The sequence below is a fragment of the Callorhinus ursinus genome, unplaced genomic scaffold (genome assembly GCF_003265705.2).
Source record: "Callorhinus ursinus isolate GAN/ISIS: 27379988/994484 unplaced genomic scaffold, GSC_fseal_2.0 scaffold4, whole genome shotgun sequence".
Taxonomy (NCBI): domain Eukaryota; kingdom Metazoa; phylum Chordata; class Mammalia; order Carnivora; family Otariidae; genus Callorhinus; species Callorhinus ursinus.
The window spans coordinates 130709647-130729100 of NW_027397066.1; the positions used below are offsets into that span (position 1 = coordinate 130709647).

General features: G+C 37.8%; 1 protein-coding gene across 6 annotated transcripts in view; it reads right to left on the minus strand.

Moving 5' to 3' along the window:
- The window catches only part of MAP9 (microtubule associated protein 9), a 30342-nt gene extending 14716 nt beyond the window's left edge, over positions 1–15626 (minus strand). For 4 of the 6 annotated variants that reach the window (XR_012378053.1, XR_003208862.2, XR_012378052.1 and 1 more), the window contains exons 1-7: positions 15527–15626; positions 14506–14664; positions 13655–13739; positions 12232–12552; positions 6097–6314; positions 3341–3434; positions 1549–1787 (exon numbers count right to left, since the gene is read on the minus strand). Coding sequence is in view for 3 of the 6 variants with exons in the window: in XM_025874353.2 (XP_025730138.1) it covers positions 1549–1787; positions 3341–3434; positions 6097–6314; positions 12232–12552; positions 13655–13739; positions 14506–14580 (1032 nt within the window). In the remaining 3 variants the exon portion in view is untranslated. The remainder of the gene's footprint in view (positions 1–1548; positions 1788–3340; positions 3435–6096; positions 6315–12231; positions 12553–13654; positions 13740–14505; positions 14665–15526) is intronic. The other 2 variants (XM_073892399.1, XM_073892400.1) reach the window with 2 other exon arrangements.
- Between the last annotated feature and the right edge of the window lie 3828 nt (positions 15627–19454).

Below are 19454 nucleotides of genomic sequence, written 5' to 3' on the forward strand. Positions count from 1 at the left end.
AGTACAGCAGCCTCTGGAAACTCGTAAGGACACTACATTTTAGAGAGGGGTGACGGACATGAAACACCAAATCGAAAGTGAGTCACGACGGAGATAAAACTAGGGTCCAGTGACAATGACTAGGGTGAGGGGTTACGTTCATGACAGTGACCAGGGAAGGCCTCCCCGACGTCTTGACAGCAGTGCTAAGACAAAGATGGGAAGAAAGGGGCCACATGAAGGGAGGTCTGTGGAAGGAAAGAAAGAAGCAGTGAGCGCTAAGAGCCTGAGAAGGGAAAGGGCGTGATGATTTTGGGAAACAGAAAAAGGTGAATGACGCTGAAGCACAGTGAATGGCAGCGAGAGTGGATGAATATGGTCAGAGAAGAATAGCGTGAGGTCCTGAGGATGCGGGAAGGTGTTTGCATTTTATTCTTCTGAGGACAATCCAACCAAGAGACTTTAGCAGGGGAGTGATGTGATTCAGACTTGAGGAAGGTCCTGCAGGAGGGAGTAAGGATAAAGCTAAGGATTCAATCAAAGGAAATGTTACGATCTTACTTGTTATACAGAAATTGCCTGTTTTTATTTAGAACTGCCTTTATCAGACATTTCTAGGATCCTGTCTGTAAGTTCCAGAATACGCTTTTTCTTTTTATGGAGTAACTTCTTTACTTTACACAGACAGACAGGTGCTAGCATTGAAGTGAGACCACAGACGTAAGCACATTACTAACTTGGCATGAGTGACTTTTCCTAAATAAAGTGGTTAGGAACAACATACCTGGAACATGGTTTAATGAACCTTCCCCATAAATTTTAATACAAAGCACTGATATTCTGTATTATACAAGTCCTATTCAACCACAGGTTTTCAAACTAGCACTGTTACCCTTCCCAATAGTAAGTATACATAGCCACCAGCTAACTACAGCTATAAAGAATAAAGACTAAATTCAAGAGAAATAAAAACTAAAAATGCTACACCATAAATCTTAAAAATATAGTATTCTGGTACATTATAGCTAGGTGACAAGTAATCCTACACACCGAAACTGTGGCTCTCAAGGTTATAATAATAATAATAATAATAATAATAATAATAATGTTTCTGATAATAATCTTGTCCATCCATTTAAACAAGCAAGATGTTGATAAACATTTCTTAAAGCATTTCCTTAAAATTTGTAAAATGTTTAAAAATGATATCTAAAGGAGTAACTTCCACTAATTCAAAGCCTCAGAAATTGTTCCAGGTAGCTGCATTTTTTAACATGAAGACCTATAGAAACTTACCCACTTAAAGAGTTTGTATTTCTGAGATATTTAAGAGTATATTATGATCATATACCTCTGATAATTTTTAAAGAAATACTGACTTATATTCACTGTAAACCTTCCCTGAAGTAAAACTCGACTGATTCTGTTGTCTAACCAACAATATACTATTATCAAAAGATGAGTTTTCCACAGACAATTCAGAAGTACATAATGAGGCAGATAAAATACTTAAAAAGTCTATTTTGAGTTTTAAGCTATAGTATAAAAGGTGTAATTTCATACAAATACCTTTGAAGATTCAGTTGCGTCAGTAGATATTAAGATACTCTGAGATTTCAATAGTGGTGGATCAACTGTTAAGTCATTCATAATCAGTTCAGCTTTCTCCTTCTCTTCTTCAAGGTCATCAGTAATCACGTGACTTTCCTGGGATTTCTCAATTGGAGTAGTAACAAAGTCTATCAAAAATGAATTCTCTTCATTTTCATTTGATTTCATATGGTTTTCAGGGAGTTCTTCATTCTGATCTATTTTGAGACAGAGTCACAAAACTAAAACTCTCTTCTGAACTAATACGGTAGATAAGAGATTCATTCGCTTTCTACTCAATGAGGATTGTTTATAATCTCTTTGTCTTGCAGAATAAAATACAAGGAGAGCTATTATATTCAACTTGAATAAACTTTTCTCCAAAGTGATCTACGAAAGAGAAAATGGCTACTCAATCTCCTAAAACATTTGACATACCTAATACTTAGGAAAAAAAACATCATATTAGTAAAGAGAATGGAATAACTACCCTAAATAAAGACACACCAAAAGCTCCTGCTGCCGATAAACCAAGTAAGTAGGACGGCCATATCTGTTCTATTCAAAGCCTGTGTTTCTTCGCTGGAACGAGAGGCTGTGTAAGCAGGAGGCACACATCTCTCTGTTACCATAGGCACAAGCAGTACAGTTGTAAACCCGTAGAGGTGCAGGAGAACCAAGAATTCATGCAGCGTGAGAAGAGTCATCACACAGGATAAAGCATCCTCTAGGCAGTTTTATTCCTGCTAAGATGCAGTGTTGCTTCTGATACCTGCCTTTAGTAACAGGCATTAAAGGTGGGACTATTGCTTTTCCCTTTCGGGCTCCAAGGGACAGTCTCAGGCTCTGGCATGAGAAGATTCAGTTTTGCTATCACAGAACTGCTTCCATTATTCTCTCTACCCCACTTTGGAATGTTCGACAGAAAGTAATCAGTCCTCGCCAAATTTCAGTTCTACTAAGAGCCACCTACTGGCCAACCTTGTATCTTTATTGCCGAAGTCTTAATTCTGCCGCTTCCATTACAGCCATTTTTGAAACTTGTTTTGAAGTAAGCGGGATTTAAAATAATTTTGTAATTAGAGTTAGACATTTTCACTTGGCGAGCACTCATGCCTCCCAAGTATCATTAATGGATTCTTTAGAGCTGCTAATCAACGCGTTCAGTAAAAAGAACAAGGACTGTGGAGCCAAAGATTCAAATCATGGCTCCATCACTGACCTTGGGTATGTTTCCCACTATCTTTGCATTTCAGTTTTTCTCATCTGTAAAATGACAAATATTATACTACACAGTAAGCAGTTAATAAATTTTACACATCTCGGTCCTAGAAACAGCGATGCCTTTTAGCTCTAAATTATCAGTTTATAGATCTCATTAAGCTACAAGTCCTAGGACTAAGGAAAGAAATACATTGACAACTCACCCCTCACACTTACTGCGTGCTTACTGTGGCACTGTTCTCAGTGCTGTACATGTATCGTTAACTCATTTAGTTCTCACAGCCACTGTGTGGGGTAGGTTGCTCTTATGATCCCCATTTTAAAAAATCAGTATACAGGGCCAGAGAGAATAGTTACTTTGCTCTTGGAACTGTGTCTAGTTCTCCATCTAAAATCACATGGTTAGTAAATAGCACAGTTGGGATTAAAACTGAGGCAAATACAAACCTGTCATTCCTATAACCATGTATTCTTTCTTTTACAAATAGGATTCTAAGCAATGTAGAGTTCACACATAAACTAAGCTGTAATATTTTGATATAACCACCTTTTATGGATGCTTTACCCCCAGATCCTGGTGAAAAGGAATCTTCAAGACTTTCTTTAAGGGATGATGATGATAAACTTGTCAGACATGGATCCTGTTTAAAAAAAAAAAAAAAGGATTTACTATGTAGGTTTAGTTCTTAAGATTTGTGGTAGGGCAACAGCATTATTAAGACAATTTTAGAACTCTGAAATCATCATTATTAGGAGTTTGCTGCTGAAACACCAAAAGCATTAAGCCTATGGAGGCTAACATGCTTTACGTTCAAACCTTGGTGTCTTGGATAAAAGGGGTCACTAAAGTAGCTATTCTAGTTCTTGAACTGGCATCTCGATATTTGTTTTCAGTGATTTTCAAAATTCTTGCTCTCAAATCAAATCTCATAAATATTTGAGCCAAAGATTTGATATCTTTTTCTCTAATTCTTATTTCTAAGAAAGCATAAAGGAGACAGTAGGCAAAAACCTTTGGTGTCAAATATTATTATTCGTCCAAATGAAAGCAATTTATAAAACCAAGTAGACAGCTACTACCAAATATTTAGATAGAAAAAGTACAGATTTCATGCACTTGAGTTTTCCTTAAAATTCTGAAAATTATATCTGAAATGAAATAATTATATTTGTGTGCCTGAACTAAACATCTCTTTAGAGAAGAGTAATCTAGCCTAAAGTTGATGGTATCATAATGTAAGAAGTTTGGCTTTGTTGAATCAACAATAAATGCTATTTTTCATTTCCACAATATTTTATAGTACAAAGACAATTATTTGTCAAAAGCAATAAATAGAAACCATCTCGGAAGATGGCAAAAGGGCTGAAACACAGGACTCTACCTTGAGAGACAAAGCTTTGCAGAGGACACTGGCAAATTAGTAGCTTTCTGCCTGAGTGCATTCACCCATCTGTGCAGTTCAAGTGTTGAGTACAAAGTTACAGCCTTACTGGACTAGCTTAAGGGAGCAGGAGATAAGAGTTTAGGACGAGAAGATCAGCCAGTAAGTTTGAGGAAGAGCTGTAGTGGGCATGAACCCCCAAATTTGCATATTAAACTCACCCAAAACCCTTTGCTCATCTATGCATGGCATAGAAAAGACATCAGAAAAGATCCTGTGAAATCATAGCAATTAGAAACTGAAAGAACTAAGCACAGATTTCTGTTGATACCCATGGCAAGGGAGACAGAGTTGGGAGTTTGAGTCCAGGCACAACAATATCTGTATACTAAAATACATATTCAGAGGAACATAACAGAATCGAGAATCTCTATAACATATCGTTCATAATATCCTGTATTCAATCAAAAAGTTACTAAATGGTGAAGAAATGGAAAATGGTGGTGCATACTCATAAAAAAACCAAACAAACCCCAAAACCCCAAAAACAGTCCTCAGGAGCCAACCTAGAGATGACCCAGATGTTGCAATTAGTAAACAGGGACTTTAAAGTAGGTATTATAAATATGTTCAAGCACTTAAAGGAAACGCATGCATGGAAGCTGACACAGATGGGATCTTAAAGATATGAAAAATACAAAAAAAAAAAAAACCAAAAACCCAATGGACATTATAGAGTTGGAAACTACAATACTGAAATAAGAAATTTGCTGGATAGACCACAGCAGATAGGGGATGGCAGAACAGGGCAGTGAACTTGATGACAGAGCAATACAAATTATTCAATCTGAAAAACAAAGGGAATAAAGACTGAAGAAACATGAACAGAATTTTAGAGATCAGGTGAGACACCAAAGATTTCAGTCCTAGAAGGAGAGAAAAGAAAACTAGGGCAGGAAAAATATCTTAAAACTTCCTTTTCATAGAAATTATCAGTTTATAGATCCTGAAAGCTCAACGAAATCCAAGCGGAATAAATATTTTTTAAAAACCCACCGAGGGTGCCTGAGTGGTTCAGTCGGCTTAAGAGAAGGGGCCAAGCGTTCCCCCTCCCCATAACAATACACAGGAAACTCTCTGATGAAATCCTGAAGAGTCACATTTACTCCCATTCTGGCAGATCCCCCCAAACACAGGACAGTGTCATGATCATCCAATATACCTTTGTTGAGTGAATAAAACCAAGTGAATAAAATGACACTGGCTATATTGTCCTTAGCCATAGATTATATAACTCAAAGATATGTGAATAAAACTATAAATTCTTCTGATGAAAGATAGGCAGTATCGCCTCGATTCAAAAGGGCAACACATTTTTTTCACATTTTACTTTCTCTGAAATCGGATGATGCATTTTATAATACTGGTGTATTATAGATTAATTGGCAGAGTTTTTCTTCTTTCTTAGCAGTACATAAAATAATGCTACATCTTTGCCATATCTTAGAGTAGGTGAAGTTTTAGACTCAATGGAATACTGTATATTAAAAAAAAACTCTTTAGGGGCACCTGGGTGGCTCAGTCATTAAGCGTCTGCCTTCGGCTCAGGTCGTGATCCCAGGGTCCTGGGATGGAGCCCGGCATCAGGCTCCCTGCTCAGCGGGAAGCCTGCTTCTCCCTCCGCCTCTCCCCCTGTTTGTGCTCTCTCTCTGTCAAATAAATAAATAAAATCTTAAAAAAAAACAAAAAAAAAACCTCTTTAGATTATTTCCCTATCAATTGCTGAAGAAAACATGTACAACACACACATAAACACACATGCACACGTGCACACACACAGGTACACAAATATTCTCTTTTCCATAATCAGGCGCAAAGACCTCAGTTGAGCACAATTCAGCGGTTCAACAGTAGTGCTAACCTCAGGATCCAGGTTTCCGGAGAAGGATTTTTTCTCAGCTTCTAGTAGCTTTGGAAGGGGGGGCGGTGCAGAGTGTGCCTCCAATTGTTCATGGAGGGCAGTGGTCTTATCTTCTCCTAGCCCATCTTTCACGTCCCCAGGGCTGTGTTTCTTCAACATGCCCCGGGGCCGAGGTGAAGGCTTAAAGGGGTGGTTTGCTTCGAGGCCACTGCTGCTTTCTGTTGAAAAAACAAACCGTTTTAACGTGGGCATATAAAACAACGCCCGTGACTTCCCTCCCGTGCCTGTGCACCGTGGCTCTCTGTCCCGGGCAGTCCTTCTCTACACAGGGCTCCCGTAAGCACAAATAAGCAATAGTCCCTAATCCAATTTTCCTTTTTAAAAGTAGCTGCCATCCTAGAAGGAACTAGTATACTTGGTCCTTGGGACACCTGTTACAAGTTAACTCTTCAATTTTAGGAACTCTCATAGCATTCGAGAAAAAGTAAAAAACAGAAAACAGAACACCAACTGTGCCCCAGTTTCTGCCTCTATAACAGGAGGGGGGCTCATCCATTAACCTGCAGTGAGGGCTGCCAGGCCCTGTACACATTACTCACATTACTGGACTTCCTAATCAAGACAGTGACAATGGCCCTGTCCAAGGATTTTACAGGATGGGAGGGGAGGTGGTTTGAAACAAAAGGAAGTCCAAGAGAAAGGTAAGTTCTGTTACAAGTATGAGGATGATGTGAGTACTGCGGACAGAAGTGCTCGCTCTCCCTGGACGGAGGAATGAAGAACTTCATTTATGAGCTGCAGTTCTCTGAGTCCATAAAACTTCCCTGGAGTTATTAAAATTTCTCAGTTACCATTTCCATTACTTCCAAGTTTAAAACAACAGTCTAACACTGGTATACTTCCAGCCCTCAAAACATAAGAAAGTTTTCTACCTAAACATTTTGCCTAAATTTTACCTGTTATGCATATTCATTTCTCCATTGTTTACCAGTGTTTTCTTCCGACAAAACTTCAAAATTGAAATAATCACCACCTTCCTCCTCTTTATCTACACATGGGCTTACGAATGCTACTAGAAGATTCCATCATCATACCAAGCTGGCACTGCTATAAATGCTTCATTGCCAATTTTAGCTGTGGTCTAAACTCTGGCCAAATGTTCAAGCCATCCCGGATTCCTCCCTCTGTTCCCCCCATATCCAACGCGTCAGGATACCCTACTGATTCTTCTTGCTACATCTCTCATTTATCCCACTTTCTGCATCCCCACCGTCAGCTCCTCATCCGCTCTTTCCTAGATTCCTGCCTCAGAGGTATTTATAAAATGAAAATCAGATCACATCGCTCCTCTCCACAAAATGCCTCAATGGCTCCCCAGCGTCCAACCCTACGGAATAAGAGCTTAAGTGCCTGTGAACAAGATACGAGGTTTTACGGTCTTCTCGCCGGCTGCTGGCGCTGCCTCGTCTATGGGCACACCCACTTTGCAATCTGTGTTCTGGAAATGCCGGGCTCCCTGCGGTCTCGCGGCTCTGCCGCAATCCCCCGCCTGGTACCATACTTTTACTCAAGCTGATCCCTCCGCCTAGAATGTCTGCTTCCTGCCTCTTCTCCTGACAAATGCTTGCATGTCAATTGAGCCTCAGTGTAAGCAGAATATTGTATAATGCCTGAAAGATGGTGTTGAGTCAGTTTCTGTTAACTGTGGTAAGAACACTTAACCACAGACCTACCCTCTTAAATTTTAAGCGCACAATACGGTATTGTTAACTAAAGGATCGGTGTTGTACAGCAGATCTCTGGAATATATTCACCTTGCGTTAAGTGAAACTTTACACCTATTGAACAGCAGCTCCCCTTTTCCTTCCCTCACAGCCCCCGGAAACCACCATTCTACCTTCCGTCTGTATGAGTGTGCCTATTTCAGGTATTTCATATCTGAATCTTGGCTCTGACACTTACTAACATTGTAACCTTACCCAACCATATAACCCTCCACAAGCTCAGTTTTCCCATTGGTAAAATGAGTTAAGAATTCCTAAGGCACCTGTGGGACCTGAGTGAGAAAATAAAGTGCATAGCACAGTACCTGACTCATGGTAAGTGCTCAGTGAACATTAATAACTGTGGTAAACTTTTCTTTTCCTTTCTTTTCTTTGTGTTCTTTTGTTTTTTGCTTTTTGTGTGTGTGTGTGTTTTTTTTTGTTTTTTGTTTATTTTGGTTTATCACTCCTGTTTTCTTCAGGGTAGTTTCTCCTCTTCTCCATCCTTATAATTCTAGTGGGTGAACAAAGATCTCCTCCATACCTCAATGAGAAGGGAGGGCCCACAATGCATACCATCCCAGCTTATCACAGAAACTTCTCCCCTGTCCACAGCAGGCGGTCAGGTCCATATTTTTCTATTTAGAGTTGGAGGATATGCCTTTAAGGTCATGAAGCTGGAAGGATATCATTTGGGGACTACCCCTGCCAAGTGAAGGGATGTCTGAGACAAACAGACCAATATAGGTCCAAAATATAGGAGACCAAGAATATAGGATCAAGGGAAGGAGTAACTGGGCCAGTGACAGGGGTGGGAGGAGAGAGTGAGAAGGTCTGGGAATCAGGGAGGGAAGACAGAAGTGGAGAATCCAAATGACATGAAAGTACTGTTTCTAAACTTAATCACACCTAAAGAGAGGTCTTCTCACATCCATGCTCAATAAGGTGATAAATTCCTCTTTCCACTGAAGTTTGAGTTGAGTCATTTACAACCAAGACGCCTGAGTAGGGAGGGGTACCATTATTTGTCAGTTTCAACTATTATTGCCATTTCCTCCCGAAAGCCTTCCCTAATGCCCTCAGGTAAATTAAGTTGCCTACTTTCCTGTGTTCTTAATACACCTTTTATATACCTTCACATTAAACTGCAAAGTCTTTGCTATGGTCTGAATGTTTGTGTATCCCCCAATTTTTAGGCTGAAATCCTAACCACAAAGGCGATGGTATCAAGCAGTAGGGAGGTGATCAGGTCATGAGGGTGGAACCTTCATGAAAGAAAGAGCCTCCAGAGAGCTCCCTTGTCCCTTCACCATGTAAAGATACAATGTGAAGTCCGAGACCTGGACGAGGGCTCTCACCTGACTATGCTGGCACTGTGATCTCAGACTTCTAGCTTCTAGAACTGTGAGAAATAGGTTTCTGTTGTTTAAAACCCATCCAGTCTATGGTACTTTGATAGAGTGGCCCAAATGGATTAAGACAGTCTTGGAGGATTGGTACTATGTCTTTTTTTTTTTTTTTCTGGTACCATGTCTTTTTAATGTCATATTCGTGGTTATCATCACAGTGCTTGTAACATAGTAAAAGAGGCTGTATTCATAATAAACATGTATGGAAAAATAAAATGATCTGCTTATGAACAAATGCGAAATAATAGCATTTAGAAAAGTGCTTAATTTATGCCAGATTGTTCTAAACACTTCAAATATATAAACTCATTTAACTGCCTCAAACCACTAGTGCAGGTTCAACTATTATGCCTACCTTACAGACAAAATGAGGAACAAAGAGGTTGTGTGCCCATGGTCATAAACTCTAGTTTGTGGGATTAAAGCAAGAGCATCCTTTCTCCAAAGTTCATGACTTTAGTCATTTTAATGTTAAAATAAAAGCAAAATACCCTGTAAAAATTACTTTCTGCAATCACTCCCCATGTGACAGTTACTCAGTAAAGTGAAAGAGTCTAGTTATTGCACTTTTAACAAAAGACAAGCAAGAACAAAGGAAACTTTCAGGTTCCAATATTTTTATAAAGCATTAATTGCTACTCTGCAATGTGTTACCACATTAAAAACATTAAGTTCCAAACTTTATAAGAAAAAGTCTAAAAATTTAGAAAAGGATAAAACTTAGCTTGTGAACCACACTCTTTCTTTCATCAATGAATCACTCACTTATTCATTTATACATTAAAATACTTACTGAACTGTATATGCCAGGCACTAACCACTAATCTCAATTTTTTTCTTCAATCTGAAGAGCCTAGGAATAATGACTTTAATATATTTTATACCAAAATTCCACTCCCAGAAGTACTGTCAAGTTTTCAGAAAGAAAAAATATATCTATACATTTTCAAAATGCTTTCTTTTATAATTAAGTGTAAATGATTACCTGTTTTGGTAATTATTTTTATATAACATATAGTAAATTGCAAATGGCTAATGATTTTAAAAATAAGTATTGCACATTTGTGTATAGTATTTAGAATCCTGGTGCCATCTTGTGGTTTAGAGACAGCATTTCTCTATTCATTTTAATTCGTCACAGGTTTTTTTTAAACAAAGGTATTAAATAGGTGGATTATTGATGATTATCTACCATAAAGTTCTAATTATATTCTTCTACCTATATCAGACCAACTTTTAGCTTCTGTATGCTTACATTTTCTTATTTACCTAATGAAAGCTTTTCAGAATCAAGACAAATAGGATAAATATAATCCACAAAAATAGATTTCTAAAGTCACTAGGACTAGGAAACACTGTCTGTTCTATCCTTCTTAAAAATTCCCTGTTAATACTTCTTTATTAATGTCTCCAAGAAGTTCTCTCACAAAGAAATTACTTTAAAATTTCTATAGTTCTGTGTTTTTCCAATAATACCAATGAACAAACTGTAGAAGGTACTTTGGGAAATGGTGAACTACTAGATTATTCATCAAATTCCATTATGTTCCCTTTCTCTCTATTTTTGATACTATTTAGGACACTGGGAAGGTACATTTCAGCAATTTAATTCTGTTTCATTATGCCTTGTGCTTATATTTTTGGTAGAATTGTATAGTTTCTGAGATATACTTCAACAGATTCTCACAACAATTCTGTAGAACAAGAAGAGCAGGTTTTATCCTCCTCATGAGGACAATAAGGCCTACCCTATTCACCAAGGTCACGTATAGTTAACACATGGTGGCTTTTCTCCTAATAGTCCCTGCCCTGTTCATATTTGAAAGTTAGTGAGATTGTGGGGGAAGGAGTGGTTCCCTAATACATGTCTGAAATAAAGTTCTGTCTGATGTTACCACTGATATCTAATATGTGAAGTATGAATATTTACCAGTAGAGTATTTAATGATGACATAAAGAAAAGAAATTTTTATGAAGGTTAGTATCGACTAATATTTTTTCTACAAAACAGGAAAAAATGACTAGAAGACACCAAACCCTTAAACTTCTATGCCCCTGTTTCTGTGTGGTGGCTCAGGGGACCTCAGAGAGGCTGGTTCCTGCTTCACTCCATCTTTGCTCCACTGTGCCTACAGCTCAATAGAATTGTGGAGAAACTACTGTACTCCCAATCACATCAGGAACTTCCCTTCAGAAAACTGAGTTTTAGTGGATTTTCCCAGGGAACAGAGAAACTAAATGGAGATTCTCTTTTCTGAAGGAAAGTTGGAGGCTTAAATAACACCACCAACAACAAAACTCTCTCCCTTCACATACTCAAATGTCAAAAAAAATTTTCTGGCAAATGATGACATGGAAATGATTGTTTGAAGGACTAGTTCCTTCCTGCTGTAGCTAATTTCTGGAGTGTAAGATGGATCAGAAAGGACTGCATTGCAGGCCCATCCCTAAAAACAAAACTGAAGCCCAAAGACCTTGCAAGCCTGGACCTAGAAGCTTCAGGAGCCATAGCTGTGGATGACAAGGTATTCTGGCCTTCTATCAGGCACCAGAATAGATGCAAGACTGACATGTAACTGGACATCAGAATTACGAGTTTTCTCTATGGTTCCATTATTTTGGTTTATAACTCTAAAACTAAAAAGTTAAGTCTATTTCTTAAATATTTACTAGCTACCACATAAAGATATTTTTTGATTATCTTAAAATAAGTTTTCAAGGGGCACCTGGGTGGCTCAGTGGGTTAAGCATCTGCCTTCGGCTCCAGTCATGATCCCAGGACCCTGGGATCGAATCCCACAACGGGCTCCTTGCTCGGGGGGAGTCTGCTTCTCCTTCTGCCTCTGTCCCTCCCACCACTTGTGCTCTCTCTCTCTCTCTCAAATAAATAACTAAAATCTTAAAAAAAATTTAAAAATAATAAATAAGTTTTCAAGAAATGCAATTATAGTAACGTGAATTACCTGAAGATGTGCTTTTGACTGGAAGAATTCTGGGTTTAGGTTTCATTTTAATTTTGTCTTTTTCAATTTCCTGGTCTTTATTTTGAGATTCAGATAAGGGAGTTCCAACCATGTCTCCACAACCATCAGGTGCCATTTCCTCATCATTTTTGGTGGAGAATACTGACTCATCTTTCATTATGTCACTGTTTGATTTCTTGGTTTTCAAAAAAGACAGTTTTGGAGAATTCTTTTCTTCATCATCTGATAAATGGAAATCATTCATTTTTTTCTTCTCTGAATTTTCATCTACTGAGGTGTCAGAAAAATCACCTAAGGAAACTGAAAAATGGAAGAGAAAAAATGTTTTCAATAGTCTCTTTTAAAGTTGTGAAGGCTACGGTAATCAAAAAGATTACCCTAAAGACTAGAAATGAATTTACAACCATGAATGGATGCAAGTATCTGCAGCTCTAAAACACAGCTAACTTAGGCAGTTTTTATTGGTATTTATGAAATAAAAATTTCAATTTCATTAATTTATTCAAAACTTACTTATTGAATGTGAATTGTGGGTCAAACCCTCCGCTTACCCTGAGCAGTCATTCAAATGTTCCTCAAAATAACAATGACATAGGATATTTAAATTAGGTTTTGGACTGTAGAGCTTTTATTTGCAAACGACTTCACTATATAAAATCAAAAACATTGGTAAGTAGAATTTTACTAGTTATTAGCTAATTATATTATTTTCCATAAAAACTTTGGTACTACAATTTCATCCATACTAGAGTATTAGATTTTACTGTGAGAAGAATATTAAAGAATGCCAACTTAACTATATAGCAATGCTTCAACCACTGTTCTGATTATTTTCAGAGAACATTAAAAATCATTCACTGAATATTAACATACAAAGCACTGAATTTCAAGTTTAGAATTCTGTATGCTTACATCTGAAACCCAAAATGTTAATATTTTTACATAATCAAAAGAGACCAAATCAAGTCATACCAGCACTGATATACTAGGTTTTTAAAACTGAGCCCCTATTACAGCCAAAAAAATTTGATTTACAAAAAGCATTACAAAAGTGATTCTGACATGCACCAAAGTTTAGTTCTCTGGGCTCTAGTTTTTAATTCACTACAGAGTCTCACAGGGTTGACACTGGTGTGTCCAACATGGTTTACAAAAGACAGGCAGCCTTTTATTTCAAACCTGCTATCGGTTAATTTATATTTTCAGTATACACCGTTCAGAAACAAAGACAATCATACAACTTCTTCTTGAAGATTACAAGTGGCTTCTTACTCATTAAAAAGTTGGAAATTTAAAACCAGTGTATATACAGCTATTATTTTAACGTGATTGTTTTTGAAGGGATGAGCTAAACATAACTAAGGAAGCAAAAAGAGGCGTACTTTTCCATATTCACACATACCAATCTCATCACTGTCAAAGTCATCTGAGTATTCGGAACTCCTTTGCCTGGCTGAGCGAGCTGTAATTGCTTTTATTAGCTCATCCTGAAACGAGATAATTAAAATCAATTTCCACCCATAGAGGTCTCATATTTAGAATTAATTCTTTACACAAACAATGCTTGATTAATAACTGCTTTCAAACTCAGGTTTCATTCATATAACAACTATTCAATGAAAGCCCACCTTATGCCATGCACCCAAGCCCTCAGACTCAGTGTGTAACATCACGGACAAGATCCTCCTCCTTATGGAGCTTACAGTTCAATTGGAAGAGAGAAGCAGTATCAAATAAATTAATTATAGGGTGTAATTAGGGCGGGAGAATAATAAACAAGACAGGACTCAATTTAGACAGGATTTATTACAAACTGGAATTTTGGAAGAAACTGGTACTTTTTAAGATCTTTTGTTTTAGCATATTGCAGTAATAAATATAACTAATACTGCAAACTTAGAGGCTGAGTTCAAAATGGTGGTGACTGGATAGTGAAAACTGAAATGTTATTATAACAGAAAAAAAATTATATGCAAATTTGAAGTTGCTATATAACTTAACTTTTAAAGGTTGAGTTAAACTTAACTTAGTAAGAACTTATTAGTGAAGCTAGTCAAGTAGTCTGAAAGCCACACAGAAGAGTTGGTAATCCTGAAGCCTAAACACGATCAACCGCAAAACCTCCACAGGAATGTAAGATATACTCCTGCGTTATACAGGGCCCTTTCTAGAATCATTTCAAGTCCAACATTGCTAATACAGTGTTTACCTTTAAAATCATTCAAAATAAAAAAATGTTTTGAAATACTTTACCTGGAAAGTAGTCCTTTTAGTGACTTTTGGACTCTTTGTATAAGCCAAAGTTGTGCTAAAAACTTCATCAGACATAGTGTTTTTTTTGTTTTGTTTTTTACTCTTTACCTTTATAAAACAGCTAATAAATAATAGGAATAATTCAAACTCTGATGGTGTCTGAAATATACAAAAAACAAATCAGACTTTTTTGCAAACTTGAGAATTTCTATTACTACCCTTTAGTGCTAAAAAAAAAAAAAGAGCGAACAACTAAGAAAAGCATCTCATGAACATTGCACTACATATTCACTTAAATATGTAGAGTTCTTCTAAAGAAATATAAAATTTTCATGAGTTTATTATCAAAAAAAGAAAAGTCAAATTTAAGTTATCCTAAAATAGTTTTGCAATTATTTTAAGTATGAGCAAATAAACGACTGCAACAGCTTAGTATGCTAAAATGTTGCCAATTAAAATACACCTTATTTTTCCCTTCTCTTCCATTCAAGAAATATAACATTGCCCATGAAACAGCCATACCTTATTTTAAAAAGACTCCTAAGGAGATCGGCAGCATAAAAGATAACAACTAGAAGGACAACCAAAACAAACAAACAAAAGCTTGCGTACAGCTCTAGTGAAAGACAAAGATCAATAATGCTAAACTGCAATAGCGATGCTTTTTGTTTTTGTTTTTTTTCCAGTCGCTCTTCCCTCTCACAACAGTGCTCATGGGGCTAGATAAAACAAAACGAAGCTTCCATGATAGGCAGCACTAAAATCACTGCACGAATGGGCCCGCGAACTTCTCTGGTGCTCGGAGTGGAGGCCTGGGCCTCGGCCACCTAGCCGTCCGCCGCAGCGCGCGCCCGGGGACGGCTCCCCTCCCCGGCCGGGTGGCGCTTGGGTCCCAGCCGGCTCCGCACAGCACCGCGCCGTCTGCCCGCCCAGCTCCCAGCACTCGCCAGGCCCGTGCAAACAGAGCGCCGTCCACGTCCCGTTCCTCCGAGACCCCCCAAGACCCGTGTTCTGTACCCACCCCAGCCGATCCTGCGATGGGCTCCCGCTACCTTAAGGACTGAGCCCCCGGCCTCGCGCAGGAGCCTCTCGCCCCGACCTGGGCCTGCCGGCTCTGCGAGACTGAGCAAAGGGGAGGGACTAAAAGCGGAGATGGGAGACGGTTGCTAGGAAACCGCGTCTCCGGAAGGAAGTGACTTCCCTACCGCCGGGTCTCTCGGGTACCCAACACCGCTCTTCCGCCTGACGCGCCCCTGAGGCAATCGCCCAGACGAAGGAAATGACATCACCCCTTTGGGTCCCGGGAAAGGGGAGCATTGTCGTCTACGGTGCTACAGCTGTTGCCTAGGAGACAGGACCCCCCGGCTCCCTCCCGGAACCAAGAGCCTTGAGCTTTCTAGTGGAGCTCCACCTGCTGCTTGAGCCAAAGCACATTTACCGTTTTGCCAGAGTTAGGCTATGAAGTTCTACGAATCGGAATAGAGTACTGACAGAAGAGCGTACTGACAGATGGGACAGAATAGCTAGCTACGTAGTGACATTTGCAGGCTAGGGAAAGGAACGGCTCCATTGAATTCTGGTACTTCCCTATACCCGTGTGATGTCAGGCAAATGATGCTCCAGTTTCCTCTTCTGGAAAAAAAAACAAATAGCCACCTTAGAGGCTTGCTGTGACTACTGAATGAAATAATGCAGGTGGGATACCTGCAAGAGTGCCTGGGATTACATTCAGTCATTATGAGATACACTTTTTATACAACTCAGTCACAAAGGACCTGGACAGAAGTCATCCCTTGTTGACACAGCTGAAAACCCCATTCCAAGTGTTTCTTTAATGTAAAGTTTCCCCCTTTGTATTAGAAGTGGATAATCTGGTTAAAAGCAAACCACTCAATAAACAAAATGGTCTCAGACCAGAGGACCACATGCTGCTTGAAGTAACCCAAATCAACATCACTTAAGTAGCATAGGGAATCCTTAAATAAACAAAAGACAAAAACACTTCTTTAAAGACTTCAAAATAACATGGATTGATACTATTTTTAACTTAAAAGATATTTAATCCTAGCTAAATTGTTCAAATGAATGCATTGACTAGTAATTAAAGTTGTTCCTGGTATTTTTACCCATATCTCTAAAATTTATTAATTCTTCACTCATTCAACAATTATTTATAAACAAATCCCATTGAAATATATAGATTTAATAAATTAACATATTGAAAACTAAATGTGCATAACAAGAAATATGAAATTTAGTTAAAAATTATGCTTTTAGCAACATTTACAACATTTACAATTCAATTTTTTCAAAACAACCAAAACAACCAAACAAACATTTACAACATTTGCAACATTTTACAACATTTTACTTTTAGCAACATTTACAACATTTACAATTCAATTTTTTAAAATTGTATTCGATTCATATTCAACTTGTTTGGAAACTCAGTTTGATCAACATTTGCCTAATTTTGATGTCTTCAAACATTTTTGACTGAGTCATTGCATAAGACAAATATCTCCCATTTCTACCAGTTACTGTTAACTTTCCAATTCCTGTAAGTTATTAATAAACAAATATAATTCCATCATGGTGACTGTACCCACAGTGAGAGGACAGAATCCCCAGCATCCTAATTTGCGGAGTCCTAATTTGTTCATGTTGAATATTTATATTCATTCAAAAAACTCTGTTCATTTTTTATCCACCTGGCTAATATGTAGTTTTCATTTAGGTATGATTTAAGAAAATAAAATTCACAAAAAATATTAATGAAAAAGGCTTTAAGATCCTATCTTTTCCATAGAACCCACTAGATTTTTATTTTCAACTTGGTACAAAATAATTAATAAACAATATCAAGTTATGCCTTACAAAGCTACAGTAAGCAAAGGAAGTTAACCTGAACTCAACTTTATTTCTACACAAAACCTAAAGCACAGTATTTTTCTACTGTTACCTTAAACAGTAGAATATTATACACATTATCAATATTTTTAGGTAGCTTCAGTATAATATGTTAATAACATTATATAATACCTGAATTAATACTATGATTTTATCGAACACACAGTTTGCAGTAAATGCATAATTGTTGCATGAACTCATGAATAAGCAAATAGCAGTTTAAACTGAAAAATAATTTTTGAAACATTCCAAAAGGCCACACATACTCAATTAAAAAAATAAAAACACTACAACACACAAAATTTCAGTAGCTTATGTAACATTTTCTCTTTATTTTATTTTTTTCAAATATATCCTTGATCTCAGACATATTTGCTTAGCAAATATTTTTTTAGTTTCTGCCCTTTTCATTTCTCAACCTTGTCTTCGCTCATTCATTCATTCGTTCAGTACACCCATATCAATAACATTCTAGGTCAGATTTGGGAAGTTCAAATGCAAACCAGAGTAGGTCTCTGCCTAGGGATCTTAATAGACCAGAGACAGCTGGAAGGTTGGGTAAGCACATGGTGATTATACTTTGGGCTAATTTTTCTGTGAAGTACAAAGAGAGGTCTCAAGAGAGAGCAAAGAATTTTTCCTGGAGGCACCACAAAGTTTTCGCAGAGAAACTCAGTGTGAGTTGATTAATGAGTTTAGGATATAGGAAGGATCAGGAGTATATTTTAAGCAGAGGAAATCGTCTATGAATATGTAGTCTATCTCATTGAAGATTTAAGCATTTGAACAAAGTGATAGTGTGCTGCTTTTTGGTTCACAAGGGGAGGGAGAAGATCTATTTCCAATCAAGAAGCAACTGAGGAGTGACTCTTCTTCAAAAGTTCCCTGCCCTCCCCTCAGCAGGCAAATTATTTATTGTCCTGTGATTGGCAGCGCAAGTTCCAGAGAGACAAAGGATCTTGTACTCACAGCCAGCCCTGGGTGAATAAATAAACCACCTGTCTAGCATTTTGAGAAGTGCACTACAAAAAGCAAATCCTCATAGATGTCAACTGATAAAGATTATATATACATTAAACACTGAATGCTTATGTCAGAAGAGAATGAGAGTAAGCACCCAAGATGCAAGTGTGTTTCTCAATACCGGTGCCAACTTGCGGGGTGAGAACTTCTGGAAGGGAAGTGTCAGAATCTTGAGGAAGCCAGCGATAACCAACTACACTGATTAAAAGTGTTTATCAGCTTCTGATGAGTGAAGGAAACCCGCCATTGTTAGTCTATTATGCCAGCATGTCTAATGTAACATCTTGAGACTCAGGTAGGTTTGAAAAAACATTATTCAACTTGATAATCAGGTAGTTATTTTCGTCTATGAAATGTCAGACAAGACTCGTTTGTTATATTGACCTTATGATGTTCCTGACGTTTTAAGAAATCTTCAATTTTAATAATGTTTTCATACACACAGTGACATTATTCTTATTTAGCAAGTTGAGCTAGTGTGTTCTTTCTTTCCTGATCGATTAACCCACACTGTGTAAAATAGTTTTACATGTCATTTCTTCCAAGTGTAACTCCCTCTTTCACCTACCTTTTTGGAATTGCTCAGCCCCTTCCTGCTTTGTGCATCTTCCCCTTAAGATGAGTCCAGTCTGGGGATAGAAAAGACAAACTATTACTGTTTTTGCACAAAAATTTTATGAGTTTTTGTGGAATTAAAACGCAGCATTGAGGAAAGTCCAGGCATTGCTCAGTTGGAGTTTCTTTGTAAAGGAAAACCCCTTTGAGGATTTTCAAGAAAGAGAGGCCAGAATCCAGCTGTAGGTAATGTGAATAAAACAAATTCTTCAACACTATGGAGAAAATCTAATTTTGCTTTAGGGTCGCTCTCCTGTGAGAATGTAATTTTTCCTTGTTTTCCTAATTTGGGAAGGCTTTCCCAGAAGGTGAAAGAAATCCACGGCTGCATTAGTAACCTACTTCCAAAAGATGGCAGCAAAGGTTTAGATAACAGGAATATAATCATTAATATTTTGGGG